This window comes from Chaetodon auriga, chromosome 5 (genome assembly GCF_051107435.1).
Source record: "Chaetodon auriga isolate fChaAug3 chromosome 5, fChaAug3.hap1, whole genome shotgun sequence".
Taxonomy (NCBI): Eukaryota; Metazoa; Chordata; class Actinopteri; order Chaetodontiformes; family Chaetodontidae; genus Chaetodon; species Chaetodon auriga.
In genome coordinates, this window is record NC_135078.1 from 16,465,664 (window position 1) to 16,493,527 (window position 27,864).

Sequence of the window (27,864 nt, forward strand, 5' to 3'; positions counted from 1 at the left end):
AATTCTAATTTTATAATAAAGATATTGTGTAAATCAATGTATAATATACAGAAAATGTACTGATGTAATAAAACAAAATGATGTAACACGAGCAGATTTTTTTTTTTTTTTTTTTGAAAACCAGCAGCACAATTTTCAACAAACAAACATTTTGTTGATGTTTGTCATTCACGTCATTTTAGCTCCAGTAGGATTCATTGTAGAAATTGTCAGAAATGAGGGAAAATGTAGAAACATCTGCACAAGCTCTCCAGTTTGGGGCAGATGTATTATACTAATTACTTCCATTACCCATTCAGCAGTACTTTTCCTGTGAAAACCTTGTATATACAGTAAATGATGGAAATGACTCGTCTCAAGCCAAAGAGCCACATGTTTATTAGATGCAGGTATATGAACGCCGCAACAATTACATGTTTGTAGTCTGAGTATTTCCATTAGAGCAAACAAACCACTGACATCCATAATTGCGCTGATTAAGAAAAAGTCAAAATCGTTACTTTCATAGTTAACTCTACATTTCATGAAGTTTCTGTTGTGATTGCAGGAATATAAAACTGTTTCTGACTTTAAAGTGTCCTGCGGAGTTTTATTTTAAACAAAAGCAAAGTTTACCTTCAGTGTTACTCACCAAAATGCATCACGCGTATCCTTCAACATTTTAAATGCATTTCCATCCTCAGAGCCTTTGCACAGCCTGTTCTTTATGCATTGGTTACATCTATGGTTGCTTGCTAGCAGTCTTCCTCTCTGCCTTTGTGGGCACCACCAACTGTCAATCAGTGGGCATGTTGTCTGTGTGCTTGTGCCCAAAAACAAACATGAACTGTTCATGAAAACATTGCTCCATCGTGCTGCTAGTGGTCAACGGACCTTAAACCTGCAACGACTGGTTTCTGTATGTTTGTTTTTTTTGGCCAGTAGGGGGCAGGAATTGTAAACTTGTTAGCAAACACAACAATGTAAACATCCAGCACTAACAGAGCAACATGATAATTCATGTACTGTGTTTTGGTCTCTACAAACTCCTAAGGAAAAAAAAAAGGCTTGTTAGCAGCTAAATGCACCAGGATGTTCACTAGCTAGCTGCTAACGTAAACTATAGAAAATATGGACGTAGTCTCTGTGACGTCACCCATCGGTTTCTGGAGCTTGGTGACTAAAACCTCTTCCCCGATGGCTTCACATGTGCGTCTTTGTTCAGTGCTGAGCAGGTAGTGTACAGTTTTTATTATTATTTTTTTTTTTTTTTACAGCTTTTCACTGAGAGCAGCCACCTGCTGCTGTTGGAAATGACGCTGTAAGAGCGCGAGCAGTGAACCAAAACATTAAAGTCGCACAGTTTCACAATGAGCTGAAAGTCACTATAAAGCTCCATAAAGCCGCGGGGGGACTGTATTAAACATAAGGAAATGAGCTTTTAGTCTGAATTACTTTATTTTCATAGAAGAGCAAACCTTTGAATTTCTTACTAATGCACTGACCTGAATGCAGTGGAAACTCTACGAGAACATCTGATTAGCAGACCACTGAATTATGACTATTCAGGCTGAGCTTTAAAACGGGTTCAGATTGAAACTCATGGATTCACCCAGAGCTCGGCAGAATTTTGGTTTAATGTAGTTCTACTAATACAGTACAATATCTTCTTTAAGTGAAACTGAACTCAGTCTATGAAAAGCAACGGTTGATTTCACATTTGGATCTTTAAAGGCAGGCAGGTGTGTTAAGTGCACATTGAGCACGGACAGACCATAAAGAACACGACCGAAGTAAGGTCTGACCAGCTGAATTATTGCTTCTTCTCTCCTCATTCCTTAAACTGAAGACACTCTACACAGTCTTTGTACATGTTACAATTACAATGAAAGTTAATTTACGCGGGAGAATTCATTCTGAAGTAGCAGTCGTGTTACTGGGTAATTTTTCGTGCGTTTCCCCTGACAGGTCAAAGCGTGTTAAGCGCACACACATGAATCGAGGACGAGAAAAGTTGACAGACGGCGAGCTGGTCGGCTGGTTAGTTGCTGAGATGATCCGACGGGTTTGCTGAGGAGCTCACAGCTTGGCGTAGTCCTTCAGGATGACCTCCAGCTTCTGACTCAGCATGATGTTCCCTCTGACCTTCAGCTTGCCCGAGAAGAACGCCTGGTAGAACAACAAGGACACACTCGAGTGACTTTTTTCTCTCCTCTGACGTCTGTCAGGTTGGCTGTTAGTTGTTTTCAAGTACACAGAGAGTAAAATGGGGCCAAGCCGCCTGTGGCTAACACTTCAAACAAAAGAATAAGTAACAAGCCAGGTCTTTGGCCAAAGGGAGTAATATGTGACTATTGGTGTTCTGGCAGCAGAACAATGAAATAACATTCATATTCATACGCTTCAGAGCGGAGAGACTCAGCAGAAAAGTCCCTTTATTGGGTGAACTGACGTGCTGATGGCGTGCAGCGCTTTCCTCGTCTGAAATCAATCACAGGGCGGCGGTTACGGCGACCCTGGGTGACGGTTAGCAGCGTCCAGCTAATCTTTCTCCAGCTGCTCCTTTTATCGCCGAAGAGTCTGGAAAAGACCCTGCCTGAGGGATCTTCAGCGCCGCGGGCTGCTCCTTGTAAAGAGCGCGCGCACACGCACACACGCACGCCTCAGATCAATATCAAGCATGCTGGGAAGCGTAGAAACTCAGTGCAGTGATGGCCACTCCCTGTGACAGATGAGATGCTACAGACATAACAAGCAGCGTGGACTGATTGCCCGCGCTGAGTGCTTTCTGAGCCTCCTTTGATAGATCGCTGCCTCCCATTTTTCTTCTGACATGATGAGATCAAGGGAGACGTTGTTACAGGCTGAAGGGCTCGTCAAAGGCACTTTCGCTTTAATTAAAGCGTAGAAGAAGTGATGTGAACGTCATGAAGAAGACGAGGATCCGTTTCTACAACTGCGGCTAAATTGCTCCCTGCAGGAGGTGCTGAAATGCTCTGTTAAACACTGTAAATCTGGCTTCAATGTGCGATAAACATGCAGGGAAGGAAGGAGAGTGTGTTTACATGCATCCTGGAAATGATGGGGTTTTTGGAGTATCCTATAGTAATGATATGAGCATACATGAATAAACAGGGTTTTCATGGTAAACCTACATGCCAAATCCCAAATATAACAAAAAACAAAACAGAATAAGGCTCGACGCCAGGATACGAATGAACATCCAAGCGCACTTTTGTCTGTGTGTTACCTTCTGAGGGTTGATTTTCCCCTGCACCACCTCCATGAAGTCTTCATCTGCCACGGTGAAGGTCACATCCGCCTTTCCTCTGAAAGGGCCTTTCTGCACGGAGCCGCTGCCGTTCTTCAGATCGATGGCTGCAGGAAGACAGAGAGGGGAGGCGGAGGCAGAGGTGGGAGATGGAGTAAGTCAAACACTTTTGATCCAAGTTATTATTTGGTCATTAGCACCATTGTTAACGGTTTATTTGGCAGCTTGTTAGCAGCGTGTCAGTCTGCTTCACATGAACTTCACAGCTCAGTGTTAGCGTAGCGCTGAAAAGACTGACGCGTGAACTCGCAAGCGGCTGCAAACAACACCAACATGTAGAGTGCGAGACACTCCAGCGAGCAGAAATACAATCATTTAACGCTGACAGGAGGTCCATGCTGTTATTTTACAAACTCGTCACAGGCCTGACCCTCGCACTGAGATGTTGCTATGGGAATTTAAGCAGGAATCAACCGGGCAGCGCTGTCAAGGTGAGCCGCAGCCGTCTTTGTCAGACATGTTTCGCACATGAAATCACACACAAAGACTAATTCATCTCAGCAAACCTGGGCCTTTCTTCCTCCTTTCCTGTCAGAAGCTCACATTTTAACCCTCAGAACGTCTTTGCTCGTTTCGTTTTTCACCGCACCTCTATGAAACAGCCCGATCACGGCTACAAGTCGGGAGAACTCAAGAATGTCTTTTGTGCAGTGTAACGAGTAGAAAAAGAAAGTTGAATTTCTTTAATAATTCATTTTACAAAAAATGAAAAAAAAAAAAAAAAGGAATCTATACTAAATGTTATTTTTCCAGCTGCCCACAGTTGCTTCCAATATTGGGGGAAAAAAGGAGCTCCACATGCTATACGTGTTGAAATATTTATATTTTCACAAGCCGTACAAACGCTCTCTCCTCGTCTCCTCTCTGCAAACACTGCCTGCAGCTCAGTCCACGTTTGGCTGAATTGTGGTCATGTGACTGTCGGTCTCAGCGCGGTCATCGAGGCTTCGTCACTTTATCTTTTTTACAGGCTCTGGTGAGAGCTAATGATTTATATTTGGTGTGATTTTAACTGAGACATGTAGAATAAAGTGATTTTGATTAAATATCACTGTTATAAGGTTATGGTTGGTTATGTCGAACATATATATGAACATTTCTGTCTTTATAGTGTCTTGTTATGAAAAATGGTGTAATTTTGTTGATTTTATTAAAGAAAATGTGCTTTTCAAACACGCCGACGGGTTGTGGGGTTCAGGATTTATTTATCTCATGTGTTTAAAATCTACACAACAAACCCTCTTAATTCTGACGTACTGCACGCAGCTGAGCACTTCATCTCAGCCCTGTGCTTCTGTCTTTTCTCACATGAACCCTTTATTATATTCTGCATGTGCAGCACCAGCATTTTTCTGTCTTCAGTCTTTATTATTCTATTGTTTTATCGCCTTACACTTATCCCATGACTCAATGTAATTGTGTTTAATGTGTCAGTGCGGCATTCAGGGCACTTACTCCACTGTGCAGCGTTCTTGCCGTCTTTGGTGATCTCCCAGCCGAACACAGCATTCACCTTCTTGACCAGCTCTGAGCCCAAGTCTTTAACGCGACGACCGATCTCTGCGAACACCAGGTCGCTCTGAAGGCCTTCACCCTGCACACAGGTACAAATAAGAGATAATAAGTTCGTCTTGGGATATTTAGAAGTAGCTTCAAATCACAGATTTGTCAAAAGTACAAATTCTTTTTGTCTCATTTGTCTGCAGAACTAAACAGAAAGGAGTTTCAGGGGCTCCATATACTTGATAAAAGGAAAAGAAGGAGCATTTTCGGACTGACGTACCTGAGTGAGACTTTCTGGAGAAGCCCCTGATGCACCATGTAAATCCACGTAGGCCCCAGCCAGCACAACGGCATCCGTCTCCTTCACCTGGATGGAGGAGAAGATCAGAAATACACATTCAGAACACTCACAAAAGCGCAGAGAACAGCACTGAAATGGCAAGTCACACTCATTTATTCAGGAAACAGATTGAAATGCACACCAACGCTCCATACTGACTTTGCACTGGATGTGAATTCTGTCGCCTTCCTTCCACATCTCTGTCTGCAGCGACTGACCCGGCAGCACCGGCTTCGCGAAGCGAACCTGAGAACGAGAACAAAGCTGTTCACACCTGTGCTTCTTGCATGAGGCCCCAATGTCTCATAGAGGGCACGGCAGGGTGTAAATCACAGGTAACGCTCACCTTGATGGCCTTGAATCTGGACGGGTCATTGTCAGCGAAGTGCTTGAGGACGTGTCTCGCAGCAAAGCCAAATGAGCACAAGCCATGAAGGATGGGAGCCTTGAAGCCTGACCAAAGAGCATTTTTAAGTACAGCACATTTAAAGTATAAATGAGATCAAAACACATCATTTGACCTAAAACACGAGGGGGAGGGGAAGACATATTTGGTGGAAAAATGACACCCATCGAGTCACAACAGATGCGAGGACCCTCACCTCCCATGGCAGCAAAGCTGGGGTCTATATGAAGAGGGTTCCAGTCTCCACTCAGACGGTACAAGGCCGCCTGTGACCGCAGGGGAAACGGAACTTGTTTAGATCTATATCTAATTCATAAAGCCCTGAACTTTTCATGCACAGATGTGGGATGAAATTAAATTATCATGAAGGCAATAGAAGAGATACCTAAAATAAGAATGTCTTTGAAGTGATACGGTTGCAGTCATTTAAATTGCTCAAGGGATTTCGATTTTTATTCCCCCTTTCTTTTTTATTTTCTGCTGCATCATACAGTCAGTGTGCTTTTTTTAAAGCCGTGTGAAAGCCCCGTTCAACGCCGCTGCCGCATCTTAACATCTCGTCTACAGCATTAGAGTTATTTCACAGGCTCGAAACAATATGTCCTATTTTCACCCACATCTTATCAATGCAACCGATTTATTCTGCAACTAAAACCCACTCAGACGCACTCACTTGGTCTCTTGTGGTAGCATCAACCACCACAGCATCTGGTGCCCGTTTAGGTGGAGGCAGAGGGGCCTGAGGGGAATGAAACACAAATAAAGCAAATCAAATAAGAGGCAGATTCATCCTTCAAGTCTTATTTTGTCCCTTTTGGTGACGCAGCTCAGGTATGGAATACGTACTTTGGCTTTCTCAGAGGTTCTCCTCCCTCCAAACCCTCCAGCTCCGACCACAAACACCGTAAACTGGTTGAAGCAGACCAGCTCGCCGCTGCTGTAGGTGTTCACTGTAAAGCAGCACATTCAAACTACAGCTGTGATGAAAGAGGTATTCAGAGCCTTTACTTATAAGTGATGTAATTATTAATTTCACATCCGCTGCCGCTTTGAATCACCCTCAATACGGTTCCACATATCATGACATTACATGTAACAATAAGCACAGTGAGGAGAACATCTGCTTCAGCCACGTCTGCTCATTACAGCACAGTTACAGTAAAATTAGAGCGGGCTGAAGAAGCTGACTACGAGGAGACAATTGGCTGCTGTCAGAAGGAATCAAATCCAGACTCCTGTCGACCTGCTGGCTGATTAATTTCATTAGGTCAATTCACAACATAAGCAGGCACGAAGGCATACGAAGCTGCTTCTGCAGGACGCTGCTGTGACGCGTCGTCCCATCCTGAAATAACTCGTGGAGGATAACAGAAGCTGACTGGTTTAGTGCGTATAAAGAAATTGCGATGAGTTTCCCTACGTGAATCCTCAGGAAACCTCAGGTCCCATGTTATTTGTTTTAAGTCGGATTAATTATAGATCAGAGTGGTTCTAATATCATCCATCTCTACAGAATTGTCAAACAAAAATATGAGCCGTTCTCAGTCCATTATTTCAATCCCTGCAGACACAGGCTGTAAATTAACTTTCATTAATTGAGCCTGAGAGGCAACTTTCAGGAAAAGACACAGTGAAGTGAAGACGAATATGGAATAAACACACTATATGATTTAAGTTGGGAAACTCACCGTCCAAGAGGATGACGGCTCCAGATCCTTTGTCCAACACGTCTGCTATGGTGGCCTCAGAGACAAGTTTACCTGAAAAGGTATTTTTATTCATTCTATTTGAATAACGTATTTTAATTTAGTCCTGTGCGTACTTAATATGACTAAACCAGCTCTGCACTTCATGTCATGACTGAGCCTTGACCCACTTCCTGCCTCACATGTATTATCATTATGTTTGAGGTCACTCCACAAAACTGAGTGCAGTTTTGTACAACGTACAATGTTAATTTTCCCAAAGAAATTAGTTACTGAAAATGAATCTGTGAATTAATCAATAATGAAAATAACCTTTTGTTGCAGCTCCAATTTGTCAAACACAAGAAAGATATAAAAGCATCAATATAACTGAGAACGAAATGTTTGAAATGTGCTTCTGCTTTGTACAAATCCAATAAGGAGATGTCATTTGTGGTTACCATCTTTGTTTGAAATGAAAAACTTTTGGAAATGAGTTTTTTAAGATGCAGCGGACGATGTATGGACAGTCACAGGAGTCTTTGAGGATTCTTGAAATATCTTCAAAACAGCAGTTGGGGCTGCTAAACGACCTCCTGGGTTTGTGACAGACGCTCAGGGATTTCTCTTTTAGAAAAACAAAAGCTTAGCCCTGTGACTCGAGCGCAATGACAATACATGAGAGGCACAAACTGGGGCCACTGGTCCATATGGAGTCATGTCCCCAGTATGGACATGTTATTATAGGATATATGCTGGCTGAACAGTAAACTGGCCCAAATGAGGAGGCATCATAAAAATGGGCTTGGCTTAAAATGACTCAGTGAGGCTCTAATCTAGCTTTTCTTGCTCTTACTATAACATCAAATCAGTAATTATATTAAGTACTACAGTGTATGTACTGAAACAGCAGAGAGGGAAATACCTGAGGTTGGTAAAGGCCTGTAAAGCTCCAGATACTGCTCCCCATGTAATATCTGACATAAAACAAGAACAGCTGTGACATATATACCAACATCTTAAAGCCTCATTAGCATGAGTAATGTGTGTATATCTACTGCTCGTCTTGTGTGCAAGACAGTGTGAAATACACCATATGGACACACGCATGCATATGTACACACAGCAGTCTAACACATTCACATGCACAAAAGCAGACGTGTGTTTTCTAACCCGTGTCACATCTATGGAGAGTCCAGGGACCGAGCTCAGCCCGCCATCCATCATGGCTGCCATGGAGGGAATGACCGCAAAGGTGGGCAGGCAGCTGAAGTCTGGGTGGCCTTCATACAGGAACCTACATGAACACGTTGCTGTGTTAGTGAACTGTGAAAAAAAATAATCGCACTTTCATCGCAAAGATGGCTGCGCACGCCTACGTCTGTGAGCCTGCTTTATTTTCTCCATGCAGGTGAAAGTACGGTGATTAGCGTTTCTTCACACAGGCTGACTTTTCAGCCGCACCCCCGAGGGCAATCACTGTCACAAACAAACACACACACACACACACACTCACCTGAGATGGTCTGGGTCCTTGGTGGACATGCCGACCCCCAGTGCATACAGGATACACTGGGTGTGGGTGAAGTCGAACGTGGACGGTGGTATTTTGTGTCCCACTGCGACGGCCTGAGAGGAGAGGAGAGGGTTTCAGAGTTTATCAGCTGTTCAACGACGTACTGAGGGCAGAGAATGAACAGGTATCCTGTAATTTAGACGGAGAAAATGAATACGCAATATTAAGAATTTGCAGAAAAGTAATGAGAGTCACAGCCTGTTAGATCAGCTCCACGGCTCAACCCCTGAATACAAACGCTCTAACAAACACAACATACAGAGTGAATTCATCAGGCGTGTCACATCATACCATAGAGCTGGAACAGAGGCGCTGACTGCCAATCTCTGTTATTACAGCACCTTTCTGAACAACAGCACTTGGTCCACACTGAATTATCTCAGCAACTATTGGATGGATTGACAGGAAAGCTTGTGCAGAGGTTCATGGTTCCCACATGATGAATCCTAATGACTCCTAATGATTGTTTGACCTTTCATCTGGCGCCACTATCGGGTCAAAGGTTATGACTAAATCTACAAACTAGTGACATTTGCTCATTAGCAAATGTTAGCACACTAAGATGGTAAACTAGATACAAATTATACCTCCTTCACATCAGCATGTCAGTACTGTCACTGTGAGCATGTTAGCATGCCGACGCTGGCAGCAAAAGAACACATTACACCGCAGTAATATTTTAGAAACAAAAAGTGTTTTACAACTTAATATACTGAGGGTCACAGAAAAGAATAATATAGAAAAGACAGACATAAATAAAAGCTAAATAAATCTAAATACAGGTAGGGAACAAGATGCAATCTATAAAGCAGCAAAACGCCCGTTTGGTGTAATCTGTAACCATCAGCAGTCATTAGTCTGAGGACCTGTGGGTCTCTCAGAGTAAAGAGGAATCAGCAGTTCAGATGTCCGGCGGCCGGACCGGGGAGAGCTTTGTAAGTGATCAGCACAATTTTAAAACGGATCCTGAACTTGACGAGCGGCCAGGGCAGGGAGGCCAAAAACGGAGCGATGTTCGATTTGTGCTTGCACTTTTATTAACGAGCAGGCTGAAAATGGACTGAAGCTCCTGAAAAGCACATTGCAGTGATCCAGGTTTAATGACACAGAGCCCTGAATGCCTTTTAAAGCTCGTGAAGGTGGAGCCCTTATAGTTGTAAATGTTTTAAAACCCTCATCAATCGCAGCCTGAGATCCTCTGTCAGAGCAGCTTCTACCTCTGAAACTCTGTCTGCTTCTCTGTATTTCAACTCAATACCATTTTTAATTCTTTGCACTCGTTTCTGCAGGAGTTTAAAAATACTGAGGTCATGGGCTGAAGTGGCCCTAAACCTCCTTTAATCTCAAATTTCTTTTAATTATTTGGATTTTTCATCTCAGTGCATAGACTCTGTTTTCCCTACATTCATAACAGGTTAAATAATTCTTTCCAGACAATTTCCCGTGAAATCACTTGGAATTTTATTTCCGAACACGAAGGTCCAAATGTGAAAATATGCAACTTATTATTTGATGTGCAAAAGATAATCATTTCAGAGGCTCTGTAAAATGCGAGGTAAAATTAGTGTTTTTGTAAATGGACTCTTTGAACAGAGCGATAAAATGACTTTTTCTGCTTAAACAGAAAGGAGCTTAGCAAAAAGGTCCATCTCTGTAGGGATTAGGAACATCAATGTTTGACCATTAATCAGTTAACCACCGGGAATATTTTTGACCGGTGACACATGTTGGTCAGTAGGTTAATTTGTATACATGGATTTAATTTTGTTTACAAGGGTAAATTTACTGTTTCTGTTAATGGACTCTGGTGGCTTTGGCGAGGGCGACACAGCGGCTGTTACTGGTTAAACAAAAAGGATCTCTGTAGGGATTTTCCATTATGTGGTCAGACACCTAAAATAACAATCTGAGTCTGGCAGTGGCAAAAACAAACACTTTCAGTGGACGCACTTTGACGAGCGCATTTGCGCCAAAGGATTGTGTTGCAGCCATTGCAGCCTGTTTGGCAGCTGCCGGCTGACGCGATCTGCTGTACCGATTCCAAAACTTTTAATTCACAGACCTAGTCGTCCTGCTGTTACTCATTTGTCTTATTAACAATCACAGTGTTGAGCTATTGTCCAAAAACAATATTGCTTGGCAGAACGGTGTGATTAAAACTCTGCAGAAAATTAGCTCTCACCTGGTCAACAGTTACTACAAAGCCTGATTTTTGATTAAACTGCATTTAAATGCAAATGTGGGAATTATTCTGCACAATTCCAGCATCGCAGTAAAGCAGATTTGAGGAGCTACCATAAAAAGAAGTAGTGGTACATGCAAGTTTAAATTAGTCAATTACTGAGGGAGATGAGATGAGGAAGAAAATCCTTTTCTCAAGATAAAAATTAGGCTTGTAGGAAAAGTGACTTCTGTTCGGGGATCCTGCTGGTCGAGCGGTTTAAGACGATAACCATGTGATTGAAGCATGCACAGATCGAGTGCAGCCAGGGACGATATCCACCGCCTCTCCTCCCTCACTCCCCGTCTGTTCTATACTATCTGATAAAAAATGTGTCCAAAAAGTTGTTTTCTTTCCTCCCTCTTCTTCTCTTCGTTGCACAATTTATTTGACGTTGTGTACAACAAGATGTTCCTCGAACTTATAACAGAATACAGCTGCGTCACACAAACACATGTGAATGCAGTGCAATGTGAACCGTGGTGGAGATAATGTGATATTACACAATAATAAGGTGGGGTGGGGAGTAACTTCCTTTTTAAAACTGTACTTTTACTTTTTGGGCCTGGTAATCTATTTTTAACTTTATATTAATGAGCTGGGCAAATGCAAAAATTGAGAAAATCAAGGCAAATACCTTTTCAATTTAAGGTTTGATTGCCCTGCTAATGTAACTCCAATCCAGCAGCTGCACATTATGCCACTGGTGGCCGTGTTGGAAAGCAGCCTGCGTCGCCTTTTCACAAGCTGGCAGCAACACTTTCACTTTCCATTATCGGTGAATTAAAAGCGCATTTAGTCTATAGAGAACTAATGTAGGACACGCACTCTACAAACATCTAAGTGAGATGAACACTGGACTGATTCTGATATATTAAGAGAATCCTCTCGTGGCACAGAGCACGGCTTTCTTTTGATGGAAAATTAGCCTGTTTTAATCCTCCAATTTTTACTTTGTTATGGGAGTAATTGTGCTTTTACTTGAGTAAAGACTTTCAGTGCTCTTCCCACCACAGACTGTAAGAGTCAACAATATTTACAATTATTACACCTGAGTGAGGGGTGCACGACACAAGACACATACAAGCACAGCAGTAGCACAGTGTGGCATAAATCACATCAATGCCACTAACACACCAGATGTGTGCAGAATTACACAAATATACAAAATCCACACACACACTTAGCACAAAGCCAAGTCAGCTGAGGACACAATGCTGATGTTTGTCTTGAGGCTACACTGTGACTCTGTTCCAAATCTCCAGTCTAGACAGACACACACCCACAGCCACAGCGGAGAGGACACCGATACTGAAGCAGGCCGGTGAGCACTATCGATGACTCACAGGATGTGGAAAAGTGACTTTTAAACAGTTCATATCTGGTTACTGCCAGACACGGACTTAAAGACTAAGATACAAAATGGGCACTGGTATCAAAGTGGCGTTAATGGTGGAGTGATATTGAAGCTTTGATGCATTTAGAGGAGAAGAAACAGAAGAAGATATGACAGTCACACACGATGCACCACAACGAATGTTTGACAGATAACTGAGAACTTTACTGTTCTCCTTTCAACACATTTTATGCCCAACACCTTGTTAGTGTTATATGCTATTCATGGTTTGTTTTAGTCATTTTAAACTTTTTTTCTGCATGGACTGAACTGTTGTTTTGGTTCCTTTTTGTGAATTTCTTTCTTTCTTTCTTTCTTTCTTTAAGATGTTGAGCAGCATTTTCTCCCCATATATGCAGACAGGAAATATGGGGAGAGACAAGAGTTTAGCATGCAGCAAAGGTCCCAGGCTGAAATCTGGGGACATAATGGTTTTACGGCGTGCATCGTAACCGCCAGGCCACTAGGACGCCTTCGCAGTGCATTACTTCCTGATACTGATAAGCTAGATAAACAGACAGACACAAGCTGCACCAGTCTCCACACTGCACTAAATGAAGCATTCACCCTGATTAATATCTTTAATTTGGTGACAACACAAATCAGCGTAACTGTTTGAGTAATGCTACAAGAACAGAATAATCTGTGGACGTGGTCTCATTATTGTATGCTACAAAGATCTAAACAGAAAACGGGGACTGTTTCTGTGGATAATTATTTCATGTGATACACTTTATACTTGTGGTTCAATGTTTTATTCAAGCAGCTCAGCCATGTGTGAGCTGTAACCGGTTCGCTTTCTGTGATTCAATGATAGGGAGCAAAGCGAAGCGGCACCCATCCAGGGAGACGTCGCTGCACCGTTGTGCTCCGACATCTTTTGTACATCGCATCTGAAAAGCTTATCTGAGTTGGCACTTGTCTGGTGCGTCAACATTTCCCATTTACAGGAGACATCAGAGCATTTATGGATGGTGAATGGGCTTCGCTGGGAAGGTTATTAACGCCACCGACTACATACAGTGTGGTGGCATTAAAGAGTCATGAGTTGCCATGTTTGAAACAGTCCGAGATTTTACAGCTCCGCACTTTCAAAAGTCATTATCAACCAACCGTTAAAGTTGGCCCTGCAGTCGCAATCGGAGGAATGACGGAAGGAAATGAGGTGGAGAAAAACGTTGATGGACATGAAGGAGCAGTGGTGAAAATAAGGTTAAGAGCTTCAGAGGCCAGAAAATATGAAGGAATAAAGTCAGAATGAGGAGGAGGAGGAGGACAGTGGAAGGGGACATAAGTAAGATACAGTGAGAAAAAAAACAGTGTACGTACATAAGGGTCAGGTGGAGGCAAATTATACTCAAAGTATACCAGTTTCTGAAGATTTCAATGGGAGATTCAGGTCAAATACTATCTGTTTATGGACCCTGTTTCGCCATGTTTTGTGTGAGAGTAGGGGGCCCTGCAGCCTGCAGCTGCAAAACAGGCTGCAATGTAATCCCTCCCAGAGTTTGTGCGCCTTCGGTGTACGTCCACTAAAAGTCTTTAAAGTCTGCCATCGACAGGCTCAGGTTGTTATTCTATGTGTTTGACCAGATCATGGGAAGGATCCCCTCAGAGATCTTTTTCGTTAGAGAGTAAAATCCACACAGCCTCTGCATCACTCTTGCCAAAGGCACCAGACTCCATTTACAGAAACAAGCATTTTATCAGCGCAAAACACAGTTCATTCAAACTCGACAGAAATAAAATAAAACTCACCAAAACCTTCTTGGTTCCCCCTGTACTGTTTCAACAATCACCACCAACTCAAAATAAAGCCTTAATTCACCAGAGTAGATGTGAAACATGGGGAGAGGAGCGAGAGTGGGCAGATAACAGAGAAGCATCGGGGGAAAAAAGCGTGTATCATATAATATTTTCACATCTAAATGACTTTAACCAGACATTATGACCGGAGAGATTTAAAAATGTCAGACTTCAACAGATTCTCCTGGCAAAAAAAGAAACACATTTTAAAGAAAGCAGCAACGTCTACTCACAGGATTGATTCCTGATACCGAGGCTGCTGGGGCCGCTGCTGGATTCGCATTGATTTCTCCTGACTCCACTTGAGACAGCACCATCATAAATGACTGTAGAGACTCTGCACAAAAGGTGAGAGACGACAGATGAGTGGAGGCAAACCAGGACAGAACACCAAAACAGAGGAAAATGAGACGACGGATAAATTAATTCATCATCAGTGGCGCTCATTACACCTTAGGAATGTGAATCTTTGATGGCACAGATCGTGTAGAAAGACTCACATCGGCTGACTTTCCCTTGGCAACCAACCTCTCATGATTGGCAGACTAAAGTTTTTTTTTTTACTGCATATTAGCTAATCTAAAGATGAGGAAACTACCTTTGCTTAAGAAAAGGAAGAATAACCTTATTTGCCTTTTTTGCAGAGTCAGCTGAGAAGATGAATACTTTCTATCTGTGTGATGTGAAGCTGTTACCTTCGCATGATACAAAGACTGGAGACCAAGGGCAACGGCTAACCTAACTCAACCAAAAGGAACATAATCTGCTGACAACACCTCTAAATTTCACTAATTAACTCATTTGTTTAATCTATATCAAAGCAAAGAGTAAAAACAACAACTTGTCATGTTATGGGGGATTTTGTGCTACAGATTTGTCGTGTCTCCACTTTCGGCAAAGAGAATTTTTATTTGTCTTTAGTTTTTTTAAGTGTATCCACTTCAGCTATTTAATGTTAAAGATTAAACAGTTGTCGTATTCTAATCACACCAAGAGACTTTGCTGATCAATCAGTAATGTGGATGCTTTCATTTAAAAATCATGATTATAACAGCGTTCCTCCCCTGGTGCCTCTGACAGAAAGTTCAGGGAACCTCATATCTGAGAATTTGTTCATGTGTGGGGTTCAAGTCATCACCCAGATAACCATCACTAAACCCTGCTGGAATGAGATTAAGGATTTTTTGCTCCAACAGCTCCAGAAGATTTTTAATCTCAAGTTAAACAGATCAAAGTAAAGTTAAATAAAGTTCTGGGGGGATGTAAACACACAATAACAAGCGTGTTAAGAACGAACATGGTCAGCTTTCTGTTCTACAGTAACTTCAGTTGTTCAGATACAGTGGAGGGCACACACTCTGTTCTCACTTTGCCTAAAAATGAAATGCAAATGTATCCACCCAGGTAACACAAACTACACTGTAAACCCGAATGCTCAAAATAATTAATTGGAATAAGTAAAGTTCTTAAAAGTTGTACTTAGTTAAAATTGTTGAGTGAAGGTAACATTTTCCTTCTTTTTAAGTTTTTTAAACTTGTTATTTTTAATTAATAGTAACTTATTTGAAGATTATGTAACTGCTACTTAAAATAATTAACTCACAGGTACTTAAAACTCAGTGGATTAAACATGAATTTATGTCTTATTTTGAAAGAAATAATCAATAAATCAAATCAAGAATAAATCAAGAAAGAATCAATTGCATTATAGATTTGTATTGTTATTATACACTGTGTGTGTATGTGTATATGAATTATTACATACACACACAGGAAGTGCTTTTATTTTGTAGCATTTGCGTGCCCTTCCACTTCAGACAGCAGACCCGAGGAGAACAGCGGGAGTCGGGACCGTTGTACGTTAAGTCTCAGCTCTGCGCCATTGCGTTAAATGTAAGTAGTCCACATAAAACTTGCTTGAATGTTTGTTTCTGAAAGTTCAACATGTTTTTAAGACGGACATGGTGAGTAACGTTAGCCCTGTAGCAAGCTACCATGCAAAGTCATCCCGCCAGTTAGCTGTGTTACATGGCTAATGTTAATGTTGTTGTAAAAACTGGTGATGCCATACGTGACTGTTAGCTCAGTTAGCTCTTTTAGCACGGCTAAAGTCTGACTGGAGCAGTGCATTTATTAAATGAAATGAGTGGCGCTGTCTTCGTGTTAAAGTTTAGCATTACTGTAGAGACGTTTTTTTTTAAATTTAGAGACTCTTTTCGCCCCTTTTTTAAGACTCATTTTTAAAACGGAACGCTCTGGAGAAAAAAAAAACATATATACACACACACACACACACACACACACATATATATATATATAATATATATAAAATATAATATATGAGTTTATGAACTCAAAAAATATGTGGCAACTGATTGCCTCACTTTTTTTGAGTTTTGCTTACTTATTCGGGTTTACAGTGTATGAATACTGACATAGATTCAGCCCAAAACAAACAAAGGAAGACAGCTGAGACTACTGAGGAACAGACACAAGAGTGAGACTGGGAGGACCTCAGCCACTAATTAGCGTCACTCAGTACAGGCAGTTAGAGAGCAGAGACAGCAACAAGTCTCTGTAACAAGCTACAAATGAGGAGGCACTACAAAGCAATGCTAATGAGGCCAGCTAGCGCCCTGTGGGACTGCCACCCTCGTTCAGTTAATGTTAACCTTTCTTCGAATGTACATCTGAGAGCGTGGAGAGGGATGGAGGAGGTGGAGAGAAATAATAATCAACATTTGCCACCTTCTTGTTTACATGAGGCCTTTCGGGAACAACACCAGGCCTGTTCACACTCGACATGGTGTTCACCTTCGGTTCTTTTCTCCGCATTCGCTTGATCTCTAGCACCATCTCATCCTTGCCTGGCGTTCCCAAACTCTCCGTACTGTAAATGTAGATGAGCTGATAGTAAAAGGGCTCATTTGGGTGAAGTTCAGGTTGTGTCAGGAAGTTCATGTCCCAAGTGAATATAAATCCTAGCAATTACTGACCGTGGCATTTTCTTCTCATGTCATAACAATCTACCAGCGTCACACGCTAAAATAGCTGCCAATAGCCCGATTACAGAGATCAAAATCTGCCTTTAAGGTTCATTTCAATTCGAAACATTATTTTCTAGCTTTCTATTTGGCTAAACATTATTCTTGAATACTGAAAGTCTGTAAAATCTGCAAACTCTTGATACAAAAGATTGATCTGCTCCCTGTGATTTCAATTCAACCTTAAAATTCAACTACTGCCTGCATTTGTGTGTATTGTGTGTATAATGTCTCCCAACAGCCCACAATCCAATACATCACAATTCATAACTAACAGTTAAATTTGAGACTTTTCATACCTTCTAGGAGCTTTTCAGAGCTGAATTTGATGCTTTTCAAGACCTGCAGATACCATGTTTAACGGGCCTTTCTGTTTCTGAGGCACGCACCATCGTCTTATGATGTGATTGTATACAGTTTGATGAGCATGCATTCAAGATGGTAGAGATCTCTCCCACTGTTAAAATCCTTTTTTTAAAACATGAAAGATAATATGTTCTTTAGCGTACCAAGCAGTCAACCTACACAAAGTCAAAGAGCACACTGCACAATGAGCATGGTTACTTCATTGGTAAGTATCCGATGGCTTTGATTAGATTCAGTGATCTGCAATCTGAATCACTCTGACTCAACACAGAATGAGTCAAAAAAGTGCGAAAGCAGACCAGCAGGGTTATGAGGAGGGGGAGGGGGATCCTGCTCAGACCCAGGCTCAAATAAAGTACAAGAGTAAAGGTACATGTAAGAGTATGTACACACATGTACCAATACATCAAACGCTATTTCATGAACACGTGTTCAGCCCAGTGCAGACTGACCTTGTGCGTTTGCAGGCTTGGTGGCGTCTGTAAAATCGCAGATTTTGTCCCACTGGTCTCTGACAGCCTCAGGGGTCGCAGGCTGGTTCTTTTGTCTCACAGTGCAGCCCTGAGTACGCTCCCAGCGCACTGCACACATGGACACGCACAAATAAAGAGGTCACTGCATAGTGAACGCACATACAGTACTAGTGAACCAGGGGCTAATGAATATCATAGATGCATACAGACACTTCCTCAGGAAAAATACACAGTACTCACATTTACCAATCCAGCCTGCACCGACCTGAAAGGCAATGAAACATGATAGGATGAGCAAACACAGAGATATGGTAAAAGATTTTCAATGGCCTATTACTGTTCTCAATGACAAAGGAAAAAAATAGACATAAAGCTACAGGCAGTACAGTGGGACAATGTGGTTTTTCTTCTGTATACCTCAAAGAGTCCTCCACTTTCTTGGCACTGTTCATGGCAGAGCCAGAGGACCAGGGGAGCAACATACTCAGGCTTCAGAGCCGCCACAAGGTCTGAATAAAACAAAACATATACAGTTTAAGTACCGCAGAGCCTCTTTGTATTGCACATCTGTTATACAATTGACCTAAACAGCAAAGGGGTGCTTCTGCTTCAGTGTCTCTGTGCGGTAGTTAGTGTATCATTAAAATGATGCCGCGTTTGTGGAATGTGCTCATTTTGAAAATACTCCAACTACATGGTCTGAGTTATTAGACAAACCTCAAGCATTTGTCCTCTTGATACAGAGCAAACAGGCATGAATTACAAGTTGCTGTTTACCCTCAACCATTTTCAAAAGGACTTAGAGGGAAAAATTACCTTAATTTAATTTCCTATATACCTAACTACAAGCCCTATTGAAAAAAGTTAGGACGCTGCAATCATTTGCAAATAAACCGTGTTTTCCGATAACAGTTTCACAAAGTGTTCCTGTAGTAACATCCTTCATGCAATCCATCCTCGCTTGTGACCGACTGAGTCTTTCCAGGATGCCCCTTTCATCCCCAATCATGATACTATCACCTGCTACCAATGACATGTTTACCCGTGGAATGCACGACTAGTAGATTCCTAAACATGTTGGAATGAAGTCAAGCAAGTGTGATCAGGCCTCTAATTCCCTGTACGAATCATTAAAGGTTTAACACCAGACACGACGTGTGTGCTGAAAATACCTGTACCCTCCAATCAACAAAACATGGTGGCTGGCAAAAGAGCAGGCCTTCTGTTCGCTGCATTGTTTAGCAAGAGGAGCTCTGCGGTTTGTTTTCTTAGAAAAGTCTGAGTCAGTGAAAGCAAACATATGGAACCAAGTCATTTACTGAGGTGAGGCCATCCTGTGACAGTTGGCACGGCACAGTGTGACAGATGCTACTGTAGACCAGCACGGCAGGGCAACAAAACCGTTCCTTTAATCTGTCGCTTAATACCCCTGTCAACAGGGCTGCGGTCACAGAGCATACACAATATGTTCATGGTGTATAGACATTTACAGATACTGGGTTTGGTGGCTGTACTGTTCATACACAAGCTACCATGTCCCAAGTTTAGGAGCTATTCTGAGCTATATTTCATTGTTCACTTTGGGTATGCAATGCTGCATTACCTTCTGTCTTGACAATATTTTTAACATGATAATCGTAAATGTTGCATTGGCATACTTACTCACATTTTTGGGAATATTTGGAAGTACAGCTAACACCTTCATTAAAATAAGGAGGCCAGAGCTGCCTGTTTAAATCAAGGGCTGACACATTAAAACTTTTAAAGCACTTACAGGGTGCATGATTTCATCATGGTTGTTGAAACAGGAAAAAAAACACAGCTCTTGAATATTAGATGACAAATTTGCATGTCAAACGGGAGTGCTGTTGCCTCAAATTTTGTAAATCAACCTTACATGGGCATTACATTATGCAGCTGCTCTAAAGAAAGAAAAGCTGCAGTTAAAATATATTTGTCTGTTTTGGCCTGTCCAAAAAAAAAAAAAAAACCATGTAAAACCCGATTCCAAAAAAGCTGGAACGCAGAATAAAACACTAATAAAACAGAATGTGATAATGGCTAATCCTGTTGGACACATACTCAGCTGAAAACAATTCAAAGACAATATATTTAAAGTTTTGCTTTCAGAACTTTACTGAGTTTTGTAAATATCTGCTTATTCTGAATTTGATGGCAGCAACACATTTTAAACTAGTTGGGACAGGACCAACCAAAGACTGAGAAAGTTGTGGAATGCTCCAAAAACACCTGTTTGGAACATTCCACAGGTAAACAGGTTCATTGGTAACAGGAGATAGTATCATGATTCTGCATGAAAGGGGCATCCTCAAAAGGCTGATAACCGATTGATACCAGAACAAAGTAGTGATGGTATGGGGGTGTGTTAGTGCCCATTGCAAGGAGGTCTCGCTTTTTCTAGCGAGTCAATGCCAAGCCACATTCTGCACGTTACAACAGTGTGGCCAGACCTGTTTTCCACCGAAAATGTGTCGCTCATTATGAAGCGCAAAATACGACACTGGAGTCCTCGGACAGTTCAGCAAATGAAACTGCACATCAAGCAAAAAATGGGAAAGAATTCCACTTACAAAACTGGACTAAACACGCCCCTGTCCCAACGTTTTTGGAACATGTTGCAGGCATTAAATTCACAATTAGTGTATATTTACAAAAAAAAAACAAAAAACAATAAAGTTTATCAGTTTGAACATTAACAATTCTTCTTTTCACCTGATTATACACCTATGGTTGACATGTTCACAAGTATTATGTTCCATTTCTGTCATATTCTGCCAAGATTCAACTAAATTTTACACAATGGACCTTTAAATATCTTCTCTTTGTACTGTACTCCATTGAATACAGTTTGAAAAGCATTTGCAAAGAATTGCATCCTGTTTTTGTTGCCACTGTGTTTGGATTCAAGGTTGTGTGTGTTGTGCATGTCTAGCAGAAAACCACAGCATGCATTATCCAGACCAACCGCATGCAATTATGTATGTGGTTTAATCTCTGTGCTTACCTGGGGGCATGATGGTCTCTGTGAGGCGTGACCCAGCGACAGGAGCGATTGTGTTACAGTGGACGTTGTACTTGCGTCCCTCAATGGCGAGGGTGTTTGCCAGCCCCACCAGGCCCAGCTTGGCCGCGCTGTAGTTGGCCTGGCCAAAGTTACCATAGATGCCTGCAGCTGACGCCGTCATGATGATTCTGGCCGCAGACGAGCAGAGGCAACAAGTCAGTGACAGGCATCGCAGTAGACTAATGGGAGACAGGGACGACCCTCACGCACACACATAATCTCACAAAGTGGTACATGTTTTTCATGCATGCATAAATGCACAGGAGTACGCATATGTAAGCATCTAATCATGTGACGCTAGCCCAGTTACACACACACACAACACACAACTGCTTTATCGCAGACGCAGAACTGTGGAATTACTTGAACAAATGTGAGCACAGGCTGCATGAAGGAATACATGCATGTATGCACACCAGGCACTCAGTGCTGCACATACAATTTTGCAAGTAATCTCACCCAGAGAGTTCACTTCAGCCAAGCAATGTAATGAGGTTAAGCACCAACGCTACATTAACTGTGGGAGACATCTGAAACACGCCGTCTCACTGGTCATCAGAAAGCAGTGATCCATATCACAGCACACTCTATGTATACTGCAATGGAACCAGAGGATTGGCTGTGATAGAATATTTTTCAAATCAATAACTTTTATGCGCTGAAGACTGTGATTCAATTACTGAGGGAACCTTTCAGACTATCAAGTGTTACTGCAAAAATCTTTCAATTTTTACAGAGCATCCTACCAAGATAAAATGTTGCTGTGTGGAAGAGCAACAGCAAGCATACAAACTGCCTTTTGTACACCAGAGACCTGAGTATAATCGTGTCTGCGTGCTATGTTTTCAGTCTTATTCACAGCTTTGGCTTCGACACCCCCTCCGTCTGTCCTGTGGAGAGTCATGGCATGAACCTTTCTGCTTTCCATTTCTTTCTGTTATGGTTTTACCTTTAAATACACCATCAACTTTAGCTTAGGGTGACTGCACACCAAGATTGAATTTTAAACTTGCCCTTATGTTCTGGCGTGGTATGGGCTGTTAATGACCAACCTCTCTAGACGGCAGGAAGGCTACAGCTCTGGGTCCTGACCTCCCCGACACAATTCCCTCTCTAACCTACCCTGCTCAAACAAGGGTGGAAGCACTGAACTTCAGGGTTGGTTTTGTCCTAACCTGAAGCTACCTGCCAGGTGAGAGGAATATTTAGATGACTGGAATATAAGCAAAAAGAACTAAGTCTTCCTTCCTTCACTTCCCTCCTCGAGGAAGCTAAGTGAATTTATTAGCAAAACTCGATGATGAACACTGGATGATCCTCAGGTCAACAGTCTTTAACCGCCCTTTCACATTTACTTCTCAGGTAATAGGAAATATATTGAAATGAACATGATGCATGTAACAGGCGTACAATGCCTAGGACGTCTGAAAAAACTTACATTCTGAAATATTCATGATTATTTTTCCTTCTATAATATTAGATAATATTCACAGCCTTGATATAAAACCAATACTTCTTGCAACTGTTTTCCACTCCACACATAATTACAGTGAGTCGCACTTGAGCTTAATGCAGTGAAACCTACTGCAAAATGTCACTTCAGTGTTTATGAACTATTGTCTTCTCCCATTCATGTAGAACACCTCGTGTGCACTGGAGAAGGGCATCTGTTACCCAGAGTAACACGGGGGGGAAAAGCTGGTTGTGTGACCTTCTTCTGCAAATTAGAATTCAAAACATGCAAACCTCAACAGGCCTTTTCCACAGCACACGTTTTTACTTGTCATTGCAGGAAAAGCCCACAACACATCCCTGCGAATGAAATAGCAGCATCTGCACTGGATGTCTGTTTAACTGATTGTGCTTCAAAAACATGACTAATAGATATCTGCGTACATCCTCACTGCTTCAACTCGACATAAATTATCCACCGTTTGTTTCGCTTCTCATTCAAGAGGCTTCTCCATCTCAGATGATTGTCAAAACCCTTCAACTCCACAACTTCAGACCAGTTCATATTTGAATTTATTACACTGTACTATTTGGAAGATAGAGATTGTGCCAGTTCAGACATCTTTGTTGCCTCTTGTTAGGTCCTCGATTTAACTTGTACTCAAAGTGTTCAGGGTGTATGCAGATTTTTTTCCATTGCGCACCATGAAACCAATGGAGGTAGATATATTAAGAGGTATCAAGTGGCCAAAGTCAGAATCAGAATATGTGTGCAATAATATGGTGGGAGACACAGTTTATATGCTCATTACTTCAAGTGCATATCCTCAGGGGCCCCCTTAAAGTGGGGCAAATACAAACCGTTTAAAGCCTTGAATCTGGTCTTAGTATTCAGCCTTTAAGGATATAAAACGACACTGATATATTCTTTATTACAGTCCAGAAATGGCCTGTCTACTGAGGATACTGCAACTCTGTTGGAGCTAAAAAAAAAAAAAACCCTTCCCACGTAATAAGAGAACGGCACAGTTTTTATCCAGCTCAATAGCTGGGCTCCTCACCTGCCAAACTTTTGGTTTTTCATGTGGTTCCAGGCAGCTCGAGTCACCAAGAAGGAGCCTCTCAGGTGAACTCTCTGAATCAGGTCTGAAATGGAGAGTATGAGGAATGATGCTGTACAAGAGAACACTGTGGATCACATCCAGCTTACAGTAGATGTTTGAACTCCCGCACAGACAATCTGTTTGCTGAACGGACAACAAACCCAAGTCAAAACAAATGCTCTTCTACTTTTGGCATGGTGGCACAGTTTGATTATGAGCCAAACAGAAGGACATAATGTGACGATAGAAGATCACCCCATACACAGCAGGAGTTATTGAGAGTGACGTGAATGTAAAGATCAGAAATAATTCAATTACCCCAGTCCAAATCACTCGTCCTGGCAAACGATCGGTCACGGAGTATCCTTCACAGAGAAAAGCAGGAGTGGGTTTTAGTCTTTCTGGTCTTTGTTACAAAACTTTAGGCTGTCTTTAACACGATTATAGTGGCCCAAAATACCGCAAGCAAACACCCAATCTATAAACAGATGATGTGATTAGACCTTGCAAAAAGTGGGATATTTACTGTGAAATGACTTACCCGGCATTGTTTACAACGACATCTGGACAAAAATATATTTTAGCAGATTTAGTCCAAACAGCAGTAACAGCATTTATAACCATTAACCAGATAATGTAAAGATTCAATACTTGGCATAAGCATAAACTCTGATGGCTACTACATGACCATACATACACAATACTCACCAATTCTTCCAAATGCGTCTAGAGCTGACTGGATCAATTTTTCTCCATCTTCTACAGAATCTGTGTGTGCATGACAGAAATGATCACTGACATCATCTGTGTGTTGTTTAGCTTCAGTTATTGATCTGATTCTAGGCTACACTGATTGCATTTCGGCTTATAAACAGAAACAATGCCAGTTAGTGTTCCTATAAAATACCTGGCAGGGAGAGAGGCATGTGAGAGAGTTTTATTATACACAAGAGAAAGATGACAGCCCTCGCATGCTCAGTAGGTTGAGAAATTACACATGATGAGTCACATCAAAGCGTTGTCATGTTTTGTCCATCAAAACTTTTCTTTTTTTCTTATCTATGTGAAATACACAAAGACGATGAGGGAATACATTTGTCTTCAATAGTCACTAACAGCTTCATCAGTGAGCCACTCGGATTGACAGAAATAAATAGTTTTTGAGTTTTCCATTACATAAGATAAATACTATGAGGCAAGCACAAGAGAAAAACAGATGGAGATAATGACAGAAGAGAAGAACAGTCCAAACTTCTCACCATAGTTTGCCACAGCCTTGCCTCCCTTCGCTCTTATCTCCTCCACCACCTTATCAGCAGCTGCAGAACTCTTTCCACCCCCTTTAGTGTCTGCCCCAAGGTCATTCACTTTATTGCAACAAGAAGAAAAAAGATTAGCAATAATGGGGTGAGTTCTGCAATTCTCCATGACTGATTAGGTTAGGAGAAGAGTGCAGCTAAGCCGATACCTCGCCAGAGTTCAAGGGCAAGTTCAGTCCAGGCAGCAGGGAAAGCTATTATTTTGGGGAGGGCAAATGTTTATGGCAACACCTGCAACTGTGTATTCTAAAAAGTGTGCAGTGCAATCCATGTTTCCTTAGACATGCCTCAATTTGAGGTATAACTTATCTCCTAAATCACTTAAATCTGGGGATGCACAGATTTAACTTTTCAGATACCTCAGCTCTGTATCTCTGCTAAAACTGAGTACCAATTCGATATCAGTGCTCTTTTTTTTCCACCAAGTTAAATATGTTTAGAATTCACTGTGTGAAATCTCATTGGAATATGTTTTTAAGTGAGTGGTTGCTGTGACACTAAAAACTGAGTCCGCCAACCACTCAGCTGGTAGCAGAAATAATGTATTTTCATAATGACATTTACCTCAATAACCTGCATTTATTGTGGATTGTTTATGTCATGGCTGATACTGATATGATCCACTTAATAAATCACTATCTGTGCCTACACCAGTCTGTTGTATCCGATCGCTGCATCCCTACTTATTCAAAATTAGGACACCTCTAAACACACCTCTAACAGTGAGCCATGCAGGTGCAAGAATCTGCAGGTTTTTACTCATGCTCTAATATCACAGAAATTAAATATCACTACTATCTTTCTGTAAAAGTAGTTATATATAATTGCTAATGCTAAAAAAAAAAACAATATTTGATTCAGGAAACTGATGCCCAGCTCCGAACAACTCAGGGAAAACATCTGAAATTTTGAAATGTCATCATGCACAGTGACTGTCTCTCCATGGCACAGGAAAAACACATCAATTGAAGTAATAAGGGTTCGAGTTTAACAAGCATTTCACTAAGTACATGAGCTCAAGGCCTGGTTGCACTAACCACATTATATATACTTGTGAAAATAAGGTATAAGGGGCATAAACTGAACATTCTTTATTTACCTACAACTGAGGCGCCTCTTTGAGCAAAAGCCAGCGCATATTCTCTGCCAAGGCCTGTGGAAAGAATGAAAGACAGGTGAGTAAAAAGCCTAAGCATGTATTACAGAATAAAACACTCCCATTAACAACCGCTGTTGGCTTGTTGTTGAACGTGCCCTTTGACACACTTGCACTGGCATGATAGTAAGCATTGCGTTTCATGTACTTTGCTCCCTGTGTTCTTCAAATTACAAGGCTAATAAATTTTTTTTGACTCGTCAAATATATGCAGCGCATATTGTACAGTAGTATCAAAAAATGTGTTGCATCGTTTCCAGGAGGTTCATTAGGATAACGTGTTGGAGGATTGTTTACTTGTGCAAGTTTCGACTCGCAGCTGTGTTAGCCAGTGTTAGCAATCAGCAAGATACCGAGATTAACTGCTCGGCAGTAAAGGCATCGGACGGAAAGACTCGTGCTTAAGGTGGCTTAATAACTTGTCTTACATACTTAGTAAATGTCCGAAATTAGCATGTTAGCATTCGAGGCTACCGTTATAAAACCTATTTAAGCGTACATACAGTTAGCCGCAATGGCAGCTTAGCTAACGTTCTGTTATGCATGCATGGTGACTTTACCTCCTCCGGCCCCAGTGACAAGCACGACTCTTCCTTCGAATGACAAAGACATTTCAGTGACAGACTACTCTCTTCTCCTTGACACTAACACCAGCACTGTGGATACAGGACCAATTCCGATTGACAGGGACAGCAGGATGAACTCCTACAAGTTTAACTTCCGCAATTACGGTGGGGGCAGTCTTAGTAGTGACCAATCAGAAACCAGGATTTTACAAACCTGTTCTCACCGCTGTTTTCCGTAGTCTTTTTGGACCATATGTTTTAATACTTAGAAAAATCTGTTTACTTATGTTCATGTTGAGCCTTCACCATTAAGAAATTATGTACTTTTTTCATTCATAACTAACAATGTTTTTCATTATTACAGCACTTATGTACCAATATGTCTGCAACAAATAGGAATTAATTACATTAGTGATTATCGTGACCATGATGATGATGATGATGATGATGATGATGATGATGATGAGGGAGGTGGTAGTGGCGGTGTTGATAATAGCAGGTGTAGTTACTACTCTGCCAGTGAGAAAATAAACTCATTTATTTATTGCTTCCAAATGTAGGCTATTTTTTTCTTTACTTAACTTGAATATGCTAAAAATGTAAAAGGCTTAAATCTGAATACTGGTTGAAACAGTAGCCGTGTAGCTGTTCTCATACATCGCAGGAAAAGAAAGAAAAATTAATTTTGCAACTCAGCCTGCTCAAGTTAACTTTATTCACAATATCTATATTTAATATTTGTCTGCCTCTCACAATACTAACTCTCTTGTTTCTTACAGAAGATAGCTCTTAAGCATCATTTGAATTGGATATGTTCTTCATTAATATGCAATGGCGAAATTTAACTAATTAAAGTTCACAGTGCACAAAGCAAACACTGCAAGTAAGGAAAAACTGTGTAACTGCTGAGAAAAAGTATCACAGCCATGTAATAAAGATGTATATTCCACATTATGTTTCACCACAGGCCAGGACAGATGAAGAACCCATGCAAGTATGACACCAGATATGCGAATACCACTGCAGAGAAAGCACTGGTTTATTTAATGGCATTACT

The 27,864-nt window shown here is 41.4% G+C and overlaps 1 protein-coding gene across 1 annotated transcript; it reads right to left on the reverse strand.

The window, feature by feature from the left end:
• Nucleotides 1-355: 355 nt before the first annotated feature.
• On the reverse strand, nt 356-26,992 carry hsd17b4 (hydroxysteroid (17-beta) dehydrogenase 4). The gene is made up of 25 exons (XM_076731324.1): nt 26,802-26,992; nt 26,185-26,238; nt 25,026-25,133; nt 24,475-24,534; nt 24,308-24,329; nt 24,085-24,131; nt 23,725-23,809; nt 21,152-21,339; nt 18,544-18,635; nt 18,367-18,391; nt 18,106-18,234; nt 14,477-14,580; nt 8,761-8,873; nt 8,418-8,541; nt 8,170-8,221; nt 7,248-7,319; nt 6,406-6,509; nt 6,233-6,298; nt 5,756-5,825; nt 5,500-5,606; nt 5,313-5,399; nt 5,094-5,180; nt 4,766-4,904; nt 3,230-3,357; nt 356-2,148 (listed from the first exon to the last, which is right to left on the reverse strand). The coding sequence occupies exons 1-25, from the start codon at nt 26,851-26,853 to the stop codon at nt 2,059-2,061; spliced, it is 2,205 nt and encodes a 734-aa protein (XP_076587439.1). The 5' UTR covers nt 26,854-26,992; the 3' UTR covers nt 356-2,058.
• Nucleotides 26,993-27,864: the final 872 nt, after the last annotated feature.

Bases quoted from the DNA above. Each gene is read 5' to 3' on its own strand.
- hsd17b4 (XM_076731324.1), bottom strand. From the start codon at position 26,853: ATGTCTTTGTCATTCGAAGGAAGAGTCGTGCTTGTCACTGGGGCCGGA. The intron at 18,392-18,543 runs GTATACAGAAGA...ATTGCCTTTCAG, and splicing joins AAAGTGGAGGACTCTTTGAG to GTCGGTGCAGGCTGGATTGG. The intron at 5,400-5,499 runs GTGAGCGTTACC...TCTCGTTCTCAG, and splicing joins CCAGATTCAAGGCCATCAAG to GTTCGCTTCGCGAAGCCGGT.